General features: G+C 40.7%; 1 protein-coding gene across 3 annotated transcripts in view; it reads right to left on the bottom strand.

Moving 5' to 3' along the window:
* The window catches only part of RICTOR (RPTOR independent companion of MTOR complex 2), a 68874-nt gene that overhangs the window by 21707 nt on the left and 23529 nt on the right, over nt 1-23638 (bottom strand). For 2 of the 3 annotated variants that reach the window (XM_035100375.3, XM_088653225.1), the window contains exons 5-26: nt 23270-23401; nt 22588-22651; nt 19974-20100; nt 19413-19582; nt 18105-18172; nt 17686-17753; nt 15935-16017; nt 14921-15008; nt 12398-12488; nt 12223-12289; nt 12029-12109; nt 10303-10403; nt 8581-8743; nt 8117-8218; nt 7971-8017; nt 6766-6901; nt 4820-4867; nt 4060-4262; nt 2963-3089; nt 2226-2390; nt 1673-1749; nt 1490-1568 (exon numbers count right to left, since the gene is read on the bottom strand). In XM_035100375.3, coding sequence (XP_034956266.1) covers nt 1490-1568; nt 1673-1749; nt 2226-2390; nt 2963-3089; nt 4060-4262; nt 4820-4867; nt 6766-6901; nt 7971-8017; nt 8117-8218; nt 8581-8743; nt 10303-10403; nt 12029-12109; nt 12223-12289; nt 12398-12488; nt 14921-15008; nt 15935-16017; nt 17686-17753; nt 18105-18172; nt 19413-19582; nt 19974-20100; nt 22588-22651; nt 23270-23401 — 2287 coding nt within the window. The remainder of the gene's footprint in view (nt 1-1489; nt 1569-1672; nt 1750-2225; nt 2391-2962; nt 3090-4059; nt 4263-4819; nt 4868-6765; nt 6902-7970; nt 8018-8116; nt 8219-8580; nt 8744-10302; nt 10404-12028; nt 12110-12222; nt 12290-12397; nt 12489-14920; nt 15009-15934; nt 16018-17685; nt 17754-18104; nt 18173-19412; nt 19583-19973; nt 20101-22587; nt 22652-23269; nt 23402-23638) is intronic. The other variant, XM_035100376.3, reaches the window with a different exon arrangement.

Below are 23638 nucleotides of genomic sequence, written 5' to 3'. Positions count from 1 at the left end.
ACAAGGTTTCTCTTTTTTCTTTCACTTTTTTCCCCTTTTTTTCTTTTTTACTTTATTGCTGATTTACTGCTTTTTTTCTCTTTTTTTTCTTTCCCCCCCCCTCCTACCCTATTATCCTTTTTATGTAAATGTGTATCTGTTGTCTCTGTTGTTTTAAAACAATAAAAACCATTTAAAAAAAGAAAGAAAGAAAATATTTATTTACACGCCTGGTGGCTCGACTACACAGAACAGGACCTTTAGTGTTGTGGCACCAGTTCTCTGGAATTCCCTTCCTCCTACAACTGTGGGCTTTTGGTATATACTACAAAAAACCATTCTTCTTCACCTGATCTTTACTAGTTTTGTATTATTGTTAATTTGTCCATTAACAGCATTTTGAATATGTTTGAAGTTTTACTATGCTTTTAAGTTTTGTTGTTTCATGATGTTGTTTCATGACCTCGGATATTCTGATGTTTAGCTGTCTAAACACTTTGCAATAAATTAATTAATTCACAATGCAAAGCCTTTTGTTCTAGAATAATGGTTGGCAAGACTGGGAAATGGCTGAAACCCTATTATCCCTAGAACATTCTCTGCCTCTCATTTTTACAGAGTAGCCTGACTGATATAAATGGGAAATTTGTTTCTAACTTGTGAATTTCCTCTCCATAGCACTTCCATGATGGAGCAGATCTCTACCCAATTTAGTAAGTGAATACATTCAAGTGTCACCTCATATATTGCCTAAGGATTTATTCTCCTCTTCAAATTTTGGCCCAGAAAGCCTTTTTCAAAAAAGGTGAAACTACATGTTATGCTGAATCATTTCCAACAGCCACATTTTCTAACCAAAGGCTGCTCTGGGTGAGAGCAAAGTGGTGTGGGCGTTTCTTTTCTGGGCAAAGCTTAGCCTTTCCTGCCTGCTGCTTTTTCTCTGCAAATCTGTCCCGTGTCCTTTTCCTCAGTCTAAAGCACCCCAAGTGCTTATCTTTAAATATACACCTGGAATCCTCCTTCCTGCAACTTCTTAACTTACAGTAAAAACTATCCTCCCTGGGAGCTGTTTTCTCCTAGATACAGAGCTGTATAAAGTACAGTTTGAACAAAAGTAATCCAAAGAGAATATAATTCAAGTGGGAAAATCGGTTCTGGATCAGGCCTGTAAGCCTAACTTTTCAGTTCTCATATGCCAATAGCTCATACATAATGGGCCCAACAAAAGCAGGACTGTCAGGTGCAATGAAGCTGAGCATTATGCCTAAATTCAGGAACCCTTAAAAACTCATCAGGTCCACAGACCTCAGAGCCATGCAAGTGGCTCTATCTCACCTTTCTGAATGAAGAAACACAACTGGACATACAAGAAAGGATGGATGGGGCTAGCATATTCATTCCAGGGAGGTCTATAGGGCTGGCTTTAGCCAAGGAAAGCCTCAGCATAACAAGGAGAGATGTATTCCAAGTTATGAATTTCATAGAGAGATTTGGATTTGTTTAAAAGTACCTTCTGCCATTTCTCCATCTGTTTTGTCACATAGCCTCGTTCGTTTAGATAGGAAAACCCTTTTGGGATTGATAGGAACCTGAAAAAGTACCATCATATACCATTTATAAACATATTCACCGATTACGAAAATGCAAGTTAATTTGGTTTGTTTTCGTATGAAGTGACATATTTGGTGTTTACCTTAAGAGCAGAAGCAAGCCCTTGTCTCCGAGATGAGACAACGCTGGTTTCATCTGAATAAGAGCATGAAGATTTGCCTAAAAGAGAGAGCCAGGGAGAGGGAGGGCAGTTATGTCTCAGGAAATCAGTTTGGTTACACTGGCACTCACATCAATAAGGAATTAGCAGGAAATTTCAATATATACAATAATGGGGAGGCTTCCCCATCCCTGGTGCTCCCCCTGCTTGGGCGGGAGCCAGTGCTGGGCTGGGGGATCCTTTAACTGCTCGGAGGGGAGCAGCAACCACACACTCCTCAGCTGAGCAGTTAAAATATGCAGAGGAAGGAACAAGCAATACCCAGTGGAGGAAGTCGCTAGCAGAGAGACTTAGGAGCAGTGACGGTTTCACCAGTGATATACTGCTGAGTGAAGCCAACATCATGGACCAGTCCTGGGTGATATATCGCCCAGGCCTAAGACCACTGCTTGAGAAGTATGTCATGCTTCTTAATAAACTGATAAACAACAGTATTAATTCATGGTAACTGAAGAATGGATGCCAGGATTCTCACCTTGTCTTCACATGCCTCATCGAGGATATCAAGTGCTTCAGAGGAAATGGCTTTATTCTTGTCATGAAGCTGGGTGACCAGTAACTCGATTCCCCAGTTGCTGAAGAACTCTACGTTGGCTCTCAGCAGTACTCGTAAGTGCTTTGTGGCATACAGCCTACAGCTCTACGAAGCAAGTAAACAAGCAAATTGATCAACGGCAAGGGAAATACAGTAGAGAAAAGTAGATTTTTGCACACAGAAAGCCAGATCCATGCTCTCTCCAAGCACTCAGCTTGAACATACACAATGTGGGGAGTGGTCAGTGGTATACACACAAGCACACCAACATCAATGAGCATGCAAGTTCCACTTAAAATCTTCTCATAGTGAGCAGAAAAGTCTGAAGGGGGCTTTTAAGCATGTTCAGACCCTACCACTTAACACAAGAAGGTCAAGGTGGTGTGGCTGCACCTATACCTCTCCCTACTTTTAGCTCACACGTATTGATGCAGAACACCTAGAGCCATTCATTTAACAAGCCATTAAAATTAAATGCAAATGATATACTGCCTTGAGCTTATACTGAGGCTGAGAGGAAGCGACTGATCCAAAGTCACAGGCTCAGGGCTGAGATCAAGAACATATTTACACCTAGGTCTCCCCAGGCCAACGTTCTATCTGTAACACCACCCTGTGAAAACATCTATTTAAAGATAATCTTCAGAATGTAGGCATTTAGAGGAGTTGTCACTTACATCTGTAGATGCCGTTAGGATTTTGGAAAGAATAACTCTCGCTAATCCATCTCTGCTGTAGTCCAAACTAGAAACAGTCAGTTTGAGTAAGTGATCCTGGTTCTTCAAGGAGCAAAGATTAAGAAGACTGGAAGAAGACGGAAACATTTAATTGTAAATCTGTATGAGAATTGGACTAACTTTAAAAGTCCCTCCATTTTTCCTTCATTGGTTGCCTTTCTCCACTATTTAAGCTAAGTCCTTCAGGCCAGGAATATTTATTCCCTCTGCTAAATTACCCTAAAATCCCATGTAGCCCAATAGGATGATATAAAATTATTTCTATTGAATGGAAGCTGGAGAGTTTTCTCCAGCTTTCAGCATTGAAAGCTTTCTTTTTCCTGAAAAAGTTAAAAATGTTTTGCATATTACTGTCACTTTCATAAAATCTAATTGTACACTTCTGAATCTAGTACTATTCTTAATAATGTAGATGAAATATAGATGGTTTGGATGAGCTCATTCAACTTGAACAGTATATGCAACCTATAGAATCATAGAATCACAGAGTTGGAAGAGACCACAAGGGCCATCCAGTCCAACCCCCTGCCAAGCAGGAAACACCATCAAAGCATTCTTGACATATGCCTGTCAAGCCTCTGCTTAAAGACCTCCAAAGAAAGAGACTCCACCACACTCCTTGGTAGCAAATTCCACTGCCGAACAGCTCTTACTGTCAGGAAGTTCTTCCTAATGTTTAGGTGGAATCTTCTTTCTTGAAGTTTGAATCCATTGCTCCGTGTCCGCTTCTCTGGAGCAGCAGAAAACAACCTTTCTCCCTCCTCCATATGACATCCTTTCATATATTTGAACATGGCTATCATATCACCCCTAGCCTAGTTCCTTTGGGAACATGGCTATCATATCACCCCTAACCTAGTTCCTTTGGGAATCTATTTATCTTTTTCTTTTCTTTTCTTCTACAAAAAATGTAAAAATTTGGGTCAACTAACCACATCCATTTATACAGAAATTTTAAGAACAGTGAAAGAATTCATTTTAAAACTTCCAGGATCTGAGTAGTTCAAAAGATTCTTATAACTGAAGATAATGCTTACCACTGAAACACGTTACACTTTTCAAGCATTTTCACTCCGTGGGGTTGACAGGAGAGCGTACCAAAAAACAAGAAGTAGTGCTGACTAAGAGTGTTAAGTAACCCATTGTTCTGGAGGCTGCGTTCTGGTTTCAGTCCAGAAGAAGAATTGAGCCAGTGTACGATATCTTTCACTAACTCTTCGAGGTAACCATGTCCATCCTGCTTCAAAGTGAAAGGACAAAAACTTCAGTTCCTTTGGCAGCATTTCCCTGCCGCATTGAAAAAAGCACCCATTTACATTTCTTTGGGCACAAGAGAGAGAAAGCGACCATCAAACCTAAAAGCACCCGATAAATTAAAACCAGAAGAAAACCCTTTATTGTGAAAACGCTGCAACATGTGTAAACTCTGAAATGTGGGGAGAATCTGCTGTGATACTGCCCTCAAATGATCTTGTCACAAGCTGAAAAGTCAATTCCTGTGGGGATTATGCCTGTCACAAGAGTAAATATGCCTCAGGCAGTCCCAGGTTTTGTGAGAGCTTAACAGTGGCAGGTGACGAGTGAAGCAGCTCAAGAACAGGTTTTTACAAAAGTGAACATAACACCTTCTGGTCCTTTCCCTCTTCCACCAGCTTCTGAATTTGGTCAAATGAAAACAAAAGAAGAAAATAGACTAGGAAGAACACCTTTAAGTTGTTACCCCTTATGTGTCACAGAGAATTAGGAATGCAAGGCATTAGCTACAGAAAGTTGAGATAATTTTAAGTCTGTATCTACCTTTTGTTGCACCTGCCTTCCTTCCTTCTTTCCTTCCTGTCTTCCTTCCTGAGGGGCAAAAGGGCATGTTGATTTGACCTCTGTATCATCCCCTCCCAATATCCTGAAGCCTATCAGGCCAGTGTGTAAATTTCATAGGCAAGACTCTACAAATATGAAAGCTAGATTTTTCATTAAGTGTCCATGTTGCTGTGATTTGTAGACAAAGGAATGTAGAGGAGACTTTGATTCCTGAATCCACTACTGCCTCTTATAATAGATCTCCTACAGTGCATAAGGGATGAATCAGGTGTCTATTATTCCAGCTAGGGCAAGTCTCAGGATCTATAGCCATCATTTTTCTTTGTTTATTTAGTGGGCTTTATCCTCTGTGCTTTGTTCCCAGAGGTGTTGTTCAGCTGATAAGGCTTCCTTCGGTGAAATGAAGGAAGCAATTTTTGGCAATTAAGCAATTTTTGGCAATTCCCTCTCCAACCCGTAGACACTTGCACCTCTCATAAATCTGCTCCAGAGAACTGGGAGACCCGTCAGAGCAGATTTAGGGGGCACGGGGAGCTGCAGGTGGAAAAGGAATTGTTGGAAATTGCTTCCCCTGCCACTCTGCTAATGTTAAGCCTGACCATCAGCTGAACGACACTGTTGGATACACTTGTGTGTTCCGAATAATAAACTTAATTATCTGTTGTGTTCTGAACCAAAGGCATCCGTTCATCCTCTAGAGCAGGCATGTCCAACATGTATGTCCGACATGTCCCACTATAAAAAACTGGCAGTGATCTACCCATTGGCTTGACCAAAGTTGCTGAGCTTTTTTGGGGAAACCGGCGATTGACCGGTTGGACATGCCTGCTCTAAAGTTTAGGTAGCTGGGATAGGCAAAGCTTGGGAGCTGGCTGAGAAGTGACTTGGTAACCAGCAAGATCTCTCCTCCCATAAAACTGAGAGATCTACTGCTCTGTTAACTGAGTTGGTTAAAGTTAGTGATTCACTGGCCAATCAGGATGATGAGGGTAACTAGACACCCATTGAATACGGCTTACCTAGTGACGCCCTGCAGTGCAAGGTTAAGGAGCTGGGTAAAGACTATGAAGGACTCCAGGGATATCAAGCCATTTCTGTTTTATTAATGAATTGCTACAGTTTAGGGCTCTTACTGTCAGGGGACCACCAGGGGTCAGCGGAGAGTCCAGGAAGTGCGGACAGGGGCTCCCTGATGCAGTAGGAGCCCGGGATGGCAGCGCTTCAGAGCTGTCCGCAGAAGGTGGTACTGACCCTCAGACAGCGGTGCAGAGCCTTGAGGATGCTGAGAGGGAAAGGTTCCCAGAGGGAAGCGTTGGAGGGTCAGACCAGAATGCCCAGGAAGGGGAGGTGCCAGAGGAGACAGCACCAGCCCCCCAGTGGGGTGGTGGTTCTCCAGCAGCCCCATCACCCCAACAACGGAGGGGTGAAAAGAGGCGCATAGAGAGGAGGAGATTCCGAATACCCAGCGTGCTCTGTTGGAGGAAGTCATGAAGGGCACTGCTTCTGGATTCTGATTCGGGATAGAACAGTCATGCTTTTTGTTGCTCTGTCTTGTACATATGTATATAAATAAAACTCTGTAAAAACCAACCACAGAGTTTGGAGCGGATTACTCGTGAGGAAGCCCCAGCACCATTACACTTACTAATGTGCTACTTTTCGCCCGACTTTATATATCAATGGGATAAGCCATACATTTTCATAAACTCCATTCTTCTTCTAAGATTTTGACCAGCAAATACTCATATTTCCCAGCCTGAATGAAATGTTCCAATTGCACTTCCTTTAGACCTGGCAAACCTGGTCTAATGAATCTTCTAATATTTTTTAGAATATGCAATAAAGGTAATAACCCCCCAAAAGGTAATGCCAACAATACAAGAAGCTGCTAGTTGTTACTTAGAGCTAAACAAAATGAATCTTACCTCTTCAGATTCAAGGAGATACTCAGTTAACTGGCAACCTACAACTGTGAGCTGTTTGGCCTTTGCGTAATCCAGATCCAGGTTGGCATACAATTTGCTGCTAGGCTTGTAAAAATACATCAGTCGCCGTATAAATCTAATATTAAACAGACATATGAGGTGCTGAAAAGTTTGTTGCAAGCTTCAGGCAAATGTGTATACCACACTGTTTTATTTACAAGATGGCCAAGAGGCTTTATGTTTTCAAATGTTAGCACCTGTACTTAAATGCAAATGCTATTATAGAGTCATAGTGAAGTCAATACCTTCTCTTCCCATACCAGCCTGCCTGATCCCTGCTGCTAGCTTATATATTGCTTGTGACTGTACTGGCTTATTGATGGAAGAGCAGATTAGTTTCCTAATACAAAAAAAATCCCAAGCAATATGCATTTATTAATTTATTTGTTCATTCTATTTGTATGCTACCATTTAACTAAGTTCTATGTGCAGTTTATGGAAACATTAAAAATATTTAGCTACAATTCAAAACTTTACACAATAAAACTTTAAAAGCAATTATAAAAAATCCAACAGCAAAGTCTAAAATCAGCTCATGCACAGAAGATAAAACCAACATAAAACCAGTAACCGGGAAACTTTGTACAAAGGTGTAATGCACTCGAGAGATGTACTCAGTACAATTTTTTAAAACCTATGAAAACAAGAAGGGTCTTGACCTGGTGCTTAAAAGAAGAAGAAAAACTGGTGTCAGGGAAGCAACTCTGCTGAGGCAGTCAATAAATAGGGTGCCACCCTGAGAAAGGTCATATTCCTTTTAACCACCCATCTTACTCAATTAGGCAGGGGAACCTCAAGAAGGGCATCCTTGTCCTCTTTCCCCAAGAGAGTTAATTCAATTCAGGGAATTTCCTTTTCTAATTCAAAACACACAAAGGCCAGGTAATTCAAAACTGCAACTGGGGGAAAAAACAGAAATGCAAGCACCTTTTCCTGCAGCCGATCAGAAGCCACGCTTTGGTTTCCGAACGTTTTGGAAGTTGAACAGACTTCCGGAACGGATTCTGTTCGACTTCCAAGGTACGACTGTACAGACAATGTACCCCACAATTTACAAGTGTCAAGAACCCCCAGAAGCAGTTGCAGGAGGAAAAGCAAGCTGCCAAGGCAGAACAGAACCACCCTCCTTTAGTAAATATTAATACCTGTTCCACTGTTCATCTTTGTTGAACTTTACGCTGATATTTGGCCACTGCAAAATAGATAGAGAGTTTTGTAAGACTTGTATACTACTTCCTTTTATTTCAATTTAATCCTCAGACATTAATTAGGGAGCCATATAACGGCTTACCTTAAGTATGGTCCCTATCAGATTCCAATTCCACTCAAGATTCTCTTTGTGATGAAGAACTTGGCTGTCTCTTAGATTAATTAACAGTGCTTCATCAGTATCCTTGAATAGCAGAAGGAAGAAGAGAAGTCAAAGTTCAAACTGCTGCAAACACTTGCATCAACATTAGAAAGTAATGCACAAGTTTGCAGATGATTAAAATATATTGAACTGTAGACAGACCACCACCAAAATGTATGCCCACATTTTCTCGCTCTGCACTCAGAAGCCATGTCAGATTTCTAGAGCAACAGTTTCCCCACCCTATCCCCCCCATGAAAGGTTTTCATTTAAACTTGTAATTCCTAGCAACTCTTATTTTGAAAATTCAGCTTAAATCAATAAAGATTATTGGCTGTTTACAAAAGAAAGAAAGAAAGAAAGAAAGGAAAGGAAAATCACAGACAATGCAGTAAAATAGCTACCTTTAGAATAAATATGTCTTTCTGCACACGATACTGATCCCTTCGATGATGTGTTGACATGGCTTTCTGAACAATGTGATCTAGATGAAGGCTATAAGGTTTCGGTCCTCGTTTCTTCATTTCATGAAAGCGTTTTAGACAATTTAGTGCAGCGCTGGCCCGTCTACCAAGGGGGAAAGTTGACAGTCAAAATTTTCTATAAGATTACTGCCTTTAGTAAGGAATCTGAAAGGATGCGTAATATAGTCAAACTGCATTTCCCAGGGATCTTTGCACTAGAAGATGGCTTCAAAGTCTAACAATGGCCTGAACAACACAGCCCCCCCTTTGCACCTGCCTGTCACAGCTACAGGAAGAATGGTGGGGAGGCACACAGGAGTCATTATGCTCCTGGATGCATGACCAAGCTGCAAACATGGACAGAGATGACCTTTTACAGAAACTAATCTGAGGCAGATATAAACTGAGCCTGAGTTTGTTCCTTTTAGGAGCGCTCCCAGTTTTAAATTGAGACAGGAAAACATTCCACTTAACTATTTAAACGGCTACTGTAAAAGTTTATCACAGGTATTCTGGAGCAAACCACAACTCACTCCTTAAAGAGTAATCACTCCATTTCTGGGTTCGTAATCACAGGCTTTAAGAAGAGGGCAAACTTAGAATTTGAACCTGACTAGAGATAACTTGGACGCGGGTGGCACTGTGGGTTAAACCACAGAGCCTAGGGCTTGCCGATCAGAAGGTCGGCGGTTCGAATCCCTGCGACGGGGTGAGCTCCTGTTGCTCGGATCCAGCTCCGGCCAACCTAGCAGTTCGAAAGCACGTCAAAGTGCAAGTAGATATATAGGTACCACTCTAGCGGTAAGGTAAACAGTGTTTCCGTGTGCTGCTCTGGTTTCGCCGGAAGCGGCTTAGTCATGCTGGCCACATGACCAGCATTACATGTAAACTAGGTCAGTGAGATATCTGTAATTCAGAAAACACAGGGTGAAGAAAAAATCTTAATTTCCCCACTGTATGGAAGGTGGACTTAATGTACATACAATGTACATATTAGATAGCTTAGTTTATTAGCCAAAAAAAGAAGAGAAACTTGTGTTCTTGTTTTCATGGCTTTTGTTTCTTCCTGCTCTTCGTCCCGTTTCTGCTGAGTTGTTTTTTTATCATGAAAGCCTTTCAGATATGGTAAAAGGTAAAGGGACCCCTGACCATTAGGTCCAATCGCAGACGACTCTGAGGTTACAGCGCTCATCTCGCTTTACTGGCTGAGGGAGCCGGCGTACAGCTTCCGGGTCATGTGGCCGGCATGACTAAGCCGCTTCTGAGCAGCACATGGAAACGCTGTTTACCTTCCTGCCAGAGCGGTACCTATTTATCTACTAGCACTTTGACATGCTTTTGAACTGCTAGGTTGGCAGGTGCAGGGACCGAGCAACGGGAGCTCACCCCGTCGCGGGGATTCGATCCGCCGACCTTCCGATCAGCAAGCCCTAGTCTCTGTGGTTTAACCCACAGCACCATTCAGATATGGTACCCATTGATAAATGTATTTACTATCATGCCCACTGCTCTGTATTCTTTGGATAATATGGCTTTTAATTTCAAATATATAAAATCACTAAAGCCACTCATTTAGATAAGCCGTAAGAAGAAGTGCAGCTATACTGAATTGGATATGCCAATTTAGGGTAACTTCAGCAGGTTAATAAAATGTATGCTTACTGTCTCTTCTCCTTTGCGATGTCAAAAGAAGCTGCCATGTTCATTAAAGTTGGTAAGCAGTGTAAGTGATGGCTATGACAATGAGGAAGAATGGTGTTTGCCTGAAAAAGAGAAGAAACATCACAGATTTTCATTTTCAGATACAGCCCAGGTCCCACCCAATGGAAACCAATTTAACTTGAATGGTATACAAACAGAACTCTGCCAAAAGGAAATCACTTTTTCCCTTCTCTTTCCCCTTCAGATACAATTCAGCTAATACAGATTTTTTTTTAAAATACTGAATTTGACATAAATTTTAAAAAATAAAAAATTGTCCAGTAGCACCTTAGAGACCAACTAAGTTTGTTCCAAACAACTGAATTTGATGACAACTGTAGAAAAAGCATTTGCTAACTGCTTGTATATGTTGCAGGCTTCGACAAGATTTCTAACAATTCTCTTGGAAAACCCACTTCCTTGAGATATTATCAGTTGGCAAACCACATTAAAGGAGCCAACAAGCAGTGGATCCATGCATCTAATGAAGTTGAATGTAAGCTATTTATTACAGCTTATGCTATAATAAATATTAATCTTTGGAGTCTTGCTGTTGCTGCAAAAGACTAACACAGCTGCTTCTCTGGAGAATGACTTTTATAGCTGGGGCTCTTAATTCTAAAAGTACAAAATTAACAACCTGCAGAAATAATGAATGATGAACAGGGAGCTTGTAAACCAATTATGAGAGCTGACTGTGCTCTCTTGAGCCAGTATTAGATAGCCATCCAGGGATGGCCGGTAATCCACTGAAGAAAGCAAGGATCCATCAGAGAACTAGCCGAGTTTCCATAGCTGAGACAAGTCTACAGGAAACTTAACTGGGCAGGAGCCATGCCCAGTCCCTAGTCCTTCTGGTAGTTCTCAACAAGACAGCAGGGTTTTGAATCATAGCAGCAGGAAGAAAGTGAAAGGTGTGATGCAGCAGCAAAAGAAGCTCATGTTATTCTAGGCTGCAACAACAGAAGTATAGAAGTATACTATTCTGCCTTGGTCAGATCACAACTGGAGTACTGTGTCCGGTTCTAGGCAACACAATTTAAGGAGGATATTGACAAGCTGAAACATGTGCAGAGGAGGGCAACCAAGATGATCAAGGGTCTGAAAACCAAGCCTTATGAGGAACAGTGGAGGGAGTTGGGTATGTTTAGCCTGTTAAAGAGGAGACTCAGAGGAGATATGATAGCCATATCTAATATCAAATATCAAAAGGGCTGTCACATGGAGGATAGAGCAAGCTTGTTTTCTCCTGCTCTGGAGGATAGGACCCAAACCAATGGATTAAAGTTAAAAGAAAGAAGAAATAATTTTCTCACAGTAAGAGCTTGTTGACAGTAAAACAAACTCTCATGATAAGCGGTGGACTTGGAGGTTTTTAAGCAAAGGATGGATGGCCACCTGTCATGTATGATCTAGTTGATATTCCTGCATTTAAGGGGGTTGGACTAGATGACCCTCGGGTTACCTTCCAACTCTACAATTCTATGATCCTATGACCTTTTTATAACCTACTGCATCTTTTACTGGAGCAAGGACACACTTCTAGGGAACCAGAGAATTCTTTGTATTCGGTAACTATACCATCTTCCTTAAGTAAAATATTCCTTTTAAAACTATTCTTCCATGCTTGGAAGATTCCCAAAGTAAAGAATTTAATCATCAGTACATGAAAGAAAGTCTTCCTTACCATATGCAAAAGTTCCCCAAGTAAGATTGTTGCTCTGACGGATACATGGTCATCGCTGCTTGTGATTACTTCAACTAGACCCTGGAGTAAGTAAGAAGTGAAACGCTATTGTAACCATCTCACTGTTCTGCTTTGCCCAGAACCTACTACAACAGAGTTAACTAATTGTCATTTAAATGAAAGTCTGAACGTACTTCTAAGAGTCCATTTCTAATGAAAGCAGAGAGAACCAGCGCCAAGTAGTTGTCCATGAGGTCAGGCCTAGATAAATGTGCAAAAGAAAATTGAGATCAGCTTCATGCTCTTTTTCATATTATCTAAGTGAAGCAAGCAGAAGTGGCATTAATGCTTTTGATAACAACACAGTACCTTGATCTGGCTCGGTGAGGTAATATAACTTTAGCTTCTGCAGCAACAAAACCATCAGAAAGTCTCCAACTATCTTGAAACCGGCTTGGATCTACAAGAAAGCCACCGAGTGGAAATTCTGAGTTTAATTAACAAGAGCAAGGGAGTATGCCAGTACCATAATCCCTAGTCACCTTTCATTTTGATTTGGTATTGTTATTCCACTCTCCTTGTCTCCTGCTTGATTTCTATGCTAGTGTGTGTGCTTTATAGCTACATAAATACACATAAGCTCCCATTTAGTTAATCACATAATAAATGGTATCAGGTTTAAATTACAGTAGGCACTAATGGTCTCACATTTATCTCAGAAAGACATACAAGTCGGTGACATATAAAAGTACACAAGGTGGACCTATTCTAAAGGCAAGTAAAATGTACTTTTTCCACACTTTAATAGAACTTTACATGTTTCAGGTTTCAGAACCACAGAGCTTGAAGGAACCTCAAAGATTCTGTTAATGCAACATCCCTGATAAGAAACCATTTAGTATCTGCTTAATATGCCCATGTATATGAGGGATACTGTGGATTTCTTACATCCCTTCTAACCCTGCCCCCTTTCCATCCCCCCCATTAATTTTACCACACGCGAAAAGCTGAAAGCGCACGTTGCAACCGTACTGTATAGGAACCACCTTATAATAGCCATTAATGCGCCCATTAATGGCGCAAGAAAACTGAAATCGTATGTTTATGTACGCAAGTCATGTTGAAACCTTTTTATGTTTAACAAATTAGTTTCATTACACCACCTGCCTCATTCTTGGCTACATTGGGGGTAAGTATTCAGATAAATAGCATCTGTGGTGGCAGCAGGAATAAAGGGGGTTTAGTGAAATAACCAGAAAAGGCCTAGCTCTTAGCAGTACATCCTCATAAGAGTGGAAAGGTGGTACAGGGAAGTGTGGGGACTGCCTGAGCATATCAGAGCAAAAGGGGGGACAGAGGCATGACACATTCAGCCTTGTTGCAAAACAAAATCTTAGCATCTGTCTGCACCACTGCCCCTTGCCACCTCTTACTTAACTTTGTTATACTATTGTTTATGCTCTTATTTTTCTCTGCTGTTTGCACATCTGCAGTTCATATGTGCAAGTGAACACTGCAGGAATCATTAATGGAGAGAGGGAAAGGGACACCATGAAGGCCAAGCAGCAGATGAATTGATCAGTAAGCACTTCAAGCTGCTGCTTGGCTTTATGGCATCCCTTTTTCCTTTGTTTGCCAGCTACCGCCAAATTGTTCATGTGTACACATGACCTGCAGATGCACAAAAAAGCAACAACAGAACAGTCACAATGTAAGAGAAGCCTGTTGGTGTCGAGGAGATGGCCAGGCTGATAAAGCATACTTGCAGGGATGAATCAGGAGGAACCTTGCAAGGAGGTTAAACCCTCTTTAACTTTAAATTTTCTGATAACTAAACCTGGAAGTGGAATCTTCATCGATAGAGGGAATCCACAATATGCTATGAATGACATCTATATGAAGCTGCCAGTAGAAGATCTGGAGCACAGGGTCATCACTATGCCGATGACACACAGCTCTATTTCTCCACAACACCTGCATGAGCAGCAGTTGTTTACGCCCAGAACCAGAGCTTGAATGCAATTGTGGATTGGCTGAGGGGCAATAAACTGGGTGAGAGTCATGGGAAGATGGAAGCTCTGTGAGTAGGGTTGTTCCGTAAGATAGGTCAACTGCCTGTTCTGAATGGAGGTGTACTCCCTCTGAAGGAGCAGGTACCTAGCCTGGGGATACTCCTGGATACACCTTTATCATTAGACATCCAAGTGATATCTGTGTTTACGAGCATCTTTTATAAGCTTCATCTGGTATGCCAGCTACGATTGTATATGGAGTGGGATAGCCTGGCCAATGCAATGACAAACTTGAGGCTGGATTACAGCAATGTGCTCTAGGTGGGGCTGCTCGTGGGGCTAGTCCAGAAGCTCCAGAAAGTGAGGAAAGCAGCAGCTAGACTGCTGGTGGGGGCAGCTCTCTGACAGCATGTAGCACCTTTGCTAAAAATTGTAGCATATGGCAGCCTGTGCAACTGTTTAAGGTTGTGTTGATTGAACAACCTGGATCCCAGATACTTTTAAGGACTACCTGAGCACATGTAACCCAGCTCCATCACTGATATCATCTGGATTAGCACTGCCTTTTATCTGGAAGAGCATGGGGGTGTTTCAGAAGCCATTCAGGCTTCAACTATAAGTTAAGCATTTAGTGTTGCCAGTCCCGTGCTGAGAGAGTCTTCCATCAGAGATTTGGCAGGAATCCTTGTTGCTAAGTGGCAGACATATTTCTGCTGTTTAGACAGAGAAGAAGCTTCTGGTTACTGCAATTCTACAGTAAGGTACTCATGACTTAGTCTGGCAATGAACTGCTGAACACAAGTATGCAGAAGCCATTACAGGAATGGACTTGATAAGCTTTCCCAATGAATGAAGAGTAACACGCAAGTTCAATACTAACCTACACTGAGAAGTGCTTCTAAAAATTCTTCTGTCACGATAGGAAGAGGAAGGCGAAATATATCATAAAGAACTTCAAGCAGTCCTCGCTATAAACATAAAAAGGAATAGAATTTTAAAAACCAGTAGAAATTTAATGAATTTGCACTGGAGTGTGAGGGGTGACTTTTGCTGATACCATTTTCCCCTACAGCTGTCCACTCCTCTTCCCATAGTGGCCCAGAGGGCACAGAAGGAATAAGCAAAATAGTCTTCCATAGCATGATTTGCATTCAACAGTTTGTCACAAATAATTTTACATTACAGACGGATCCTAAGCTTCTGCCTCTTAGAAGCATGACCATAATAAAATAACATTGCTCATTCATACAATTTTAGCATTTAATATCTTGTAGTGAGCAATAAGGCTTGTTGCAAGTCACAGATGCCTAGTGAACACATCACAAATAATATGAGATGACTCAGGGGTATATATAGATTCACTCTTTAATCTTCCAGCTGTTATTCCAACAGTATAAAAAAAACCCCTCTCTCAACTTGTTTTGTTTGTTAACTCTCTTGCTCTAGAACCTATCTCGTGCTCTCATTTCATGATTATTTGGGTCAGACGATGCCACTTCAGGGAGATCTGACCAGCTGTCACTCTTCTTGTTTCAGAGACCCTATCCTCTCTGCTCCAACACTGTAGCTTCAGGCAGTCAAGAAGGATTAATCCTGACTCTCCTGTCCCTATTTCCAAGTGACTGTCGTCCTCAACTTACAGCTTCCCAACTCTGCTCATTCTTGAGAGGTTCTGTAGCCTCTGAGGACTGCAATTGGGCATTAGTAGCTTTGTGGCTCTTCCAGCTGTCAGTCATGCCATGGAGTCAGAGGGCCAATGTGTGCACAACCTCCAATAATACAGATATATACACACAGAGCGATTTCTGAGAAAACAGAATTTGTACATCTGTCTACACGAGAAGAGCGAGCATACAAGCCCTCAGAATCCATCTTGTAGAAGTCAAACACATACCCTTATTTCCATATTAGGTATACACAGCACTCCAATGAGAGATTGGATCCCGGAATTTCCAGGCTTGCATAAACTAATAATGCCTAAAAACAAAATATAATGCATAATTACATGATGGCAAACGCACGTGCAAATACCCAGTGGAAAAACTTCTGCCACAGGCTGAACAACAGACAGTTGGTCTAAAAATAACACAGCATAAACGTCACAGGATTTCTAGAACCATGAGCAAAATGTGTTTCTTTTATCATGGTATCATCATCATAATATAGCTCAAAGAGAGCAACATTCGCTTTGCCAGGAAGCAACAAAATAAAAGAAAATAATAATCTTGGCCAAAGTGATGCTACCGAAAAATGGGAATGCGGATGCGCACTCCCCCGCCCGCCGGCCCGCCGCGCGATGGGAACCGGCCCCAAACCCGGTAAGTCTGGGGACCCCTGACCTAGAACTTCCATGAATGCACCTAACCCTTTCCCAAAGCCACCTAAGATAATGGTCACAACCACATCTTATGGCAATGAACTGCACAGCTGTGAGATGAAGTATTTTATAAACTTCCACCACATCTCCCTTTGTTTTTGTTTTTTTTGCCAACGACAAAGCTTTAGCCTCCCATCAGAACTTCTAAAGAAGTTATCTTCTGTGTCCAGACAATTTCAGAGTTGTGTTTGTCAGGAACCCGAGGCTTTTTAAAGGCTACCTCTGGGTTGTGGAATTCTCTCCCTAGAATTCATCTCACCCCCTCCCTGATGGCTTTGTGTTGCTGCGAAAACCTTCCTGTTAATGCTCTTGCAACAATTTATTTTGTCGTTATTTTATCAGCTACTTTGTCATGTTTTAGTTCTAAAAGATCGACAAGACAGCACTGATTCTGATACTTGTTCTTCCTCAGCAATATTTTTTCTCCCGTATACGTTTAGTAATTCTAGCTCCTCCTGAATCTTTTTTTAAAAGTCACAATTTCAATCCAGTGATAAGAAGGCCAATTTCAGCAGCAAGTTGCATATACTGCCTGCTTCCCCAAATACTGGCTCATGCACTAAAACAGTTGAAAGCCCTTTTCCAAACTCCACAGCCTTCTGGGATTAGCAATGCAAGTGACTTTTCCATTGTGGTGCCCTATCTATAAAATGTTCTCTTTGGGGAGGCTTTGTCTAGCGCCTACTTGGCCTTTTCAATCCCCCCCCCCGGGGGGGGGGGAGATCTATTTTCATAGGCCTTTTTAATGTTAGCTGAAGTGGTTTTATTGTATCGGCTGTGTTTGTTACTTTTTCTCCCAATTCAGTATTGGTTGATTCAACTTTGCAGTTGCAGCTGTTTTATTTCAAAATTGACGTAAATATGTTTATTTCACTGCAAGCTGCCCTGATAACTTAATTGAGCTCAGGCAGGATGCACATTTTTAATGCATTAACAGTTAAAAGAGCTCCAATTACCACATTTGGTTTTTAAAAAGAAATCTTGGGTATGTGCTTTCTGACCAGATAATTCGTTCATTTTTAATTTGCCAATCAGTTCTCAAACTTCACCTCTTGTTGCATCTATTTGAAATGGTTGTTCAGAACAATTACAGCCACCCTCCATAAATGTGGTCCCTGAAAATAAGATCTCCCAATATTGTCAACCACCCATTTTCACGTGAGGCATACAAGAGTGTGCATATATATATATATATATATCCAGTAACATACACCTTTTCCCCACACTCCAAGTATGCCATCATTCTAAAGGTTGAACCAAGTTCTTACCTGCCCACGATCGAAATGCTGCAACAATTCCCATTTTACTAGCAGACAGCCGTGCTTCTCGGTCCTCCCTGCCATAAAAAACAATATTAAGAATAAATATCCATCTTAAACTGAGTTGTGTTTATTAAACACTCAAATGGGTATCTTTGATTTGTGAAAATTGTATGGTAAGAATATGAAAATTATGGGTTTCTCTCTCCTCCACCCCCATTTTCTCTACTGAGGATTGTTAAAATGAAAATTGCTATGCATGGGACAGATGGAGTGTTCAATATTGGAGGGGCAGGGAATAGTATCACTCATGAAAGCGTGCCCTCAAAAGTCAGAGAATGGCTTGCAAAAGCCCTCGCCCAGGATAGAAAGTTCAAGTACTTGAATATCAGTGTTAACAAGTAGCAGCTAATGGAGACTGTACTTACTTCTGCTGTCCTTCTGCAGTATCTGGATTGTGCCTGTAGTGAAAGTCTGTGTAGGGCGCTAATATCCTCTGCAGTAAGGAAATAAAAGTTTGGAGTCATTCCCATCATCACCATAAAATCTTTATTATTATCCATCGTTTAAATGTTGAAAAAATACTGTCTATTCCAACATAAGTAGTTCTTTCTTAAGTGATATAGAAAATAGAATTTGCTTCTGACCTTAACAAAGATACATCCAGCAAAATTATCTATGAAGCAGAGTAAAGTCAAGGCATCTGTGACAGGTTTGTTTGGTTTTTTTAAATAAATGTTCTGTTGTATATGTGCAGCCATTAAGTGGCGGTTGAGGGTTTTTTGTGTGGGAGCTTGGGTGGTCGTGGAGAAGGTAGATTTAGAGTAGATGAAGTAGTTGATAGATATTCTGTTATTTGATTACCAAGAACGTTACCTGTGAAATTAAGTTTGTACCAATGATACCAGAAAGCAACCATTAAGATTCAAGCCAATAAATATCCATCTTTAAAGTGTCATACCAGTAATCGTCTATTTCAATTTCCAGCTAAGGTATCCAGGAACCCAGTTGGTGGGGAGCTCTTTTAAACTGTCAAAACTGCCTTTTAGAGGAGAAAGGTTAGTTTGTGGCTGAGAGTGCACCAATAAAAGGGGGGGGCTAAAGGAGGAGACAGGTTCTGGATGGTAAAAAAGTTACCCCAGGAAGGAGGCTAGCTTTACAGTAAGGGAGTTTCTAGTGAAGTGAAACCCTTATCTGAGTACACATAGGAACAGTCTTACTTATAGCCTCGAGTCTATATAGGTACCTGGCCACGTTTTGTGCTGGAAGAGTGCTCTCATTTTATCTTTAAACCCCAAGCGTTATAGGGGGTTTACAGGGAGAAAAAATGGGATAGTGGGAGGTGTACTTTACCTCAGGATACCCCCATTGGTTCTTTTATAATTTGAGAAGTTGGTTGTAAAATAAGACGGAAAGTAAAGGACTTTCGTCGCAGCATCCAATTAGAATGACCTATTATTACTTACCTTTTGAAAAAGAATATATGCAGCATCTTTTTGCAACTTTTACTTGTTGACAGACCTGGCAGAAAGTACTGCCAATTGAGGGCTTCTTTAAGGGTTTGTTTAAAAAGAAAATATGGATAATATAGATCACCGGATTGAGGCAACAACCCAAAGCATGTCTGTTCAGTAAATCCTACTGAATTAAGTGAGTCTTAATCCTAGTTAAGTGGGGTGTGGAATGCAACCTAAGTGTTGATAAACTAAGACTATATAAGAAAATGAAGTTCCTACCTCTAATTCTACATCTGCACGCACATACTGTCGAGTCTTTGGATGATTGAGAAGATGCAAGACGGTTGTTATGAGAGCTTCATTTATACGGCTTAACTGACAGTCGATCACATTTTTCAAAATGGTACTTAAACCACCTCGAAGTGCAACTACTTCTGGATTCTGAATTGCTGAAAGAGAATGATATTAACTGAACCAATTAACTGTATTTCTCATCGAATCTTATTTCTATGTTTATGTTAAGCTTCATATCAAGAAAATGTTAAGACTTCAGCTTAAAATCTTTTTTTGTTTAAAGTCAAAAAATATTGTAAATTCCTTTTCTTGGATGCTCAGGGAAAAAATATCATTATTTACTTACGGTATTTACCAATGCCAAAATAGGCTTCTAATCCATTTATAAAAGATAGAAACCAATTGTACAGCATTATTAAAATTCAAAATAATTAAAAACACGCCATACTTAAATCACACAATAAAACAAACCTATTAAAACACTGAAATATAAATGTCCATAATTAAATTACGCAACAAAACTATAATACTTTTCAACTTTCTTACCTAGTTCACAGATAATTGCAATACATGCTCGAACCATCCTGTCCCTCTCTTGAAGGCCGTCATTTCCAACAGCTATCAAGGAATTGGTAACCGAACTAGGAAATAATGAAGCATTCACAGTGATCATCTGCAAAGAAATGCAAAAAGAAATGGAGAGATGGGTTTGTCACTGCAACATTACAGTAGGATTACAAAACAACACTATTGGCTCTGCTATATGTTTGTACCAAACTCTTTCTCCCACCTGCACATTTGGGCTCTGTATTCTGCTCTTTCGCTTCCACATTCTTTTTAAACAGTTTCTTCGACAAATACATAAAGATGGCTATGCACTGTAAAAGGTTAGAAGCCATACTAAGATAAAGGATCTACTGCACAACCATGCAGATTTCTCTTCAGGGCCTTCTGGTTCAATTAAACTAGGGAGTAGCAGATATGCACTCAAGAAGCTGTTTCTAAATGGTGCTCACCAAGAATGGCCCCCTCTGTCCTGAAGTGTTCGCAGCAGATAAATTGTGGGGCAAAGCTGGAAACGAAACAGCACCACAGGGCTCATGCATTTTCTTAGAAAAGCAAGTAATTCCAGGGTCTCCCTACCTCTATGCAGCCACTGTATTTGAGAAGGATCATGCAGATCCATACTGCCTCCGCATGACATCTGCACAATGGATGTCCTGTTTGCATCAGGGCCTCCACACATACAGCACAATGTGCAAAAGCCTAATCCATGTAATTTATACACTACGAAAACAGAATATCAAGATTGCACCCATTAGACCTACATGTGTGGCCTCCTATGCAACCCCATTCAAGTGCATGAATGTCAGGCATCAGCAAGCGCACAAGAAGCGAGTCAGGGCAGGCATGATTCACCACCACACAGTGTTTCTCCCCCTCAAATACAACATCGGCATAGGTCTCAGGAAAAGTAATGTGGGAAGTCCCCCAAAGGAAAACAAGAACCTTTCGGAGGAAGGTGGAGTAGAATATACATCACACAAATAACTGTGCAAAAAGAGGGAGAGGCTGAGCACTGCATACTCCAATCACTGTTTTCCAACCTTTCTAAATTAGGGAAAGGTTAGTACAAGACAGGCATAGGCAAACTCGGCCCTCCAGATGTTTTGGGACTACAACTCCCATCATCCCTAGCTAACAGGACCAGTGGTCAGGGATGATGAGAATTGTAGTCTCAAAACACCTGGAGGGCCGAGTTTGCCTATGCCTGGTTTAAGACATGTATATTGGCTTTAGCAAAGAAATTTCTAGTTACTATGGAAAATGTTGGAACAACTACTATGATGCAATGGACTATGTGGCCCTTTATATAGTCTAGTTATAGGAACTCATCAAATTTCTTCCTTTCCTACTTATGACAGGATGGGAGGGAGGAATCTGCTTTATTTGCAAGTTGTCTTTCAACAATGAAAGATTTACGATATTTTTGAGAAACTCTTGCTTTGTAAATCATCTGATACTATGTAACAGGAAGCTCCTTTAGACTAGACTTCAAAGGAAAAGCTACACCCTTCTCCCTCCAAGAAGATAAACTTTCATTTAATTAATTTGTATTTTGTACCATTAAACTAGAAATGGAGTAGCAATCTCTTTCACAAATACAAGAACTTACATTCTTGCACTGAAGGCATGAACAAACTTATGCTCATCATGGGTGGCAGGAAAGTACAAACAAGTGACCACTTCTTATAGCTCGGGTTCTTTTACTAACAAATTTTGTCTGTATTACAGAATTGAAAAATGAAGATTGCTTATTAGTTTGTTTATCATTTGGCATGCTAAAACTAAAGTAGAAATAAAATCCCATCTTATGAAATACTTTTAAGTGATTTGGCTTATTGCTTCAAACTTACAACTACTGATAACATACCTGTTAGTAGCTCAATACATTGCTGCAGTGATTGAGCGTGAAAAGTAAATTGCATTGACAGAAGTAGTTTTGAATGTAATTTTTTTTCCCTCAAATGGCTTGATCTGAGGGCTCCTGACCACAGGGCTATACAGTACAATAGTAGGAAGAAGAGGCAGTAAACTGCCCTACTCATGCGCAGTCTTCATGTAACTTATAGATACTAACTAGCTGTTGCATTTGTACACGCTGTTTCTACAGTGGTACCTCGGTTTATGAACACAATTGGTTCCGGAAGTCTGTTCAAAAACTGAAGCGTTCATAAACTGAAGCGAACTTTCCCATTGAAAGTAATAGAAAGTGGATTAATCCGTTCCAGACGGGTCCGCAGAGTACTCAACCTGAAGTGTACTTAACCCGAAGCATGGGTGTAATTGGTTCCGGAAGTCTGTTCATAAACTGAAGCGTTCATAAATTGAAGCAAACTTTCCCATTAAAAGTAATGGAATGTGAATTAATCTGTTCCAGATGGGTCTGCGGCGTTCGTAAACTGAAAATTCGTAAACCGAGGTGTTCATAAACCAAGGTTCCACTGTATTTTTACAACCCCGTTTGCAACACAGTTGCAACACTCCAGCCATTTCACACATTAAAGCAACATGTCCACTGCTTTTTTCATAGTCATACAGAATTTGGTTTTGGGTTATTCAGTGGAAAATTGCACTATACTATTGTTTCCGAACATACCTTCCTGACTAAACGAAGTGCTTGTGTCCTTTCTACTTCATTACTCTGCTGTATATCAATGCACCTAAAAGCATAAAAACGTGGAGGAAATACTTTAATTAGGGTTCAAGGTGGCAGAATGTAGTGCATTTTAAAACAGCCGTGCATTTCCCAGATATATTCATTTTTCACTTTGGAGCATATAGCGGCAAGGTTCAAGTTATTGAGATGACTGGTGCAAAACAGTCCAGACAGCCACTTGCACCAACGCCCCTCAATTTACTCTCCAATTTAGTCATTACCATTCTGTGCAACCAGCTAAACCCAATGTAACAATATATTTGAGGCTATCTTTCAATAAAACCAGGCTATGCAATAAATATTTATTGATTTGTCGTGTTTCTCCCATTTCCAATTTCAAAATAAATTTATTTTGAAAAGTTGTGCATTTGGGATTGTAGCCCACAGCGTCACTCAGGTACAGGAGGCTGCAGGGAGGGGAACTGCTAAATATTTCTTCTCTCCTCATTCCATCAAAGAAAGCCTGACACTGCCGCATGCAACCCTTATTGTTTCACGTCACTCAAAGCAGGCATCTATGGATATTAAATGTAACGGGTTCCCATCTGCTCAGATGAAAAGGTTCAAAGAGTCATATAAATGGTGATTCATTATCCAAATCACGAAAAAGATTTCAAATTACCTGGCTATCAAGTAATCCACTTTTAATTTTAACACCTTCTGCAGAATACTGGAGTCTCGGATAAGGTATCGAAGGGCTCGTAGGCCTGCTGCTCGCACCTCTTTTGCTTCATTCAGTAAAGCTAACCGCAAACTATGATGCAAATGATAAGAAAATCACTCAGGCTTTAAATAATTAAGTGTGTCCCTTTTGCTAAAAACAGACTCCCTCTTCCTTTCTGTGAGACAGGAACAGATCCATGCTTAAGTACACAGCTATTCATGTTAGACGTTTTAACACCCAAGATGTAAGCAAAACTCTCCACTTCTTTGCATTTTCTTCTCCTTGCTGAAAACAATATTAATAATGAAAGTAAGTTAAGACTGCCTG

This window comes from Zootoca vivipara, chromosome 10 (assembly GCF_965207765.1).
Source record: "Zootoca vivipara chromosome 10, rZooViv2.hap1.1, whole genome shotgun sequence".
Lineage (NCBI taxonomy): Eukaryota > Metazoa > Chordata > Lepidosauria > Squamata > Lacertidae > Zootoca > Zootoca vivipara.
Note: the sequence above shows the minus strand (reverse complement) of the source record. Positions and strands in the feature narration are given on the sequence as shown.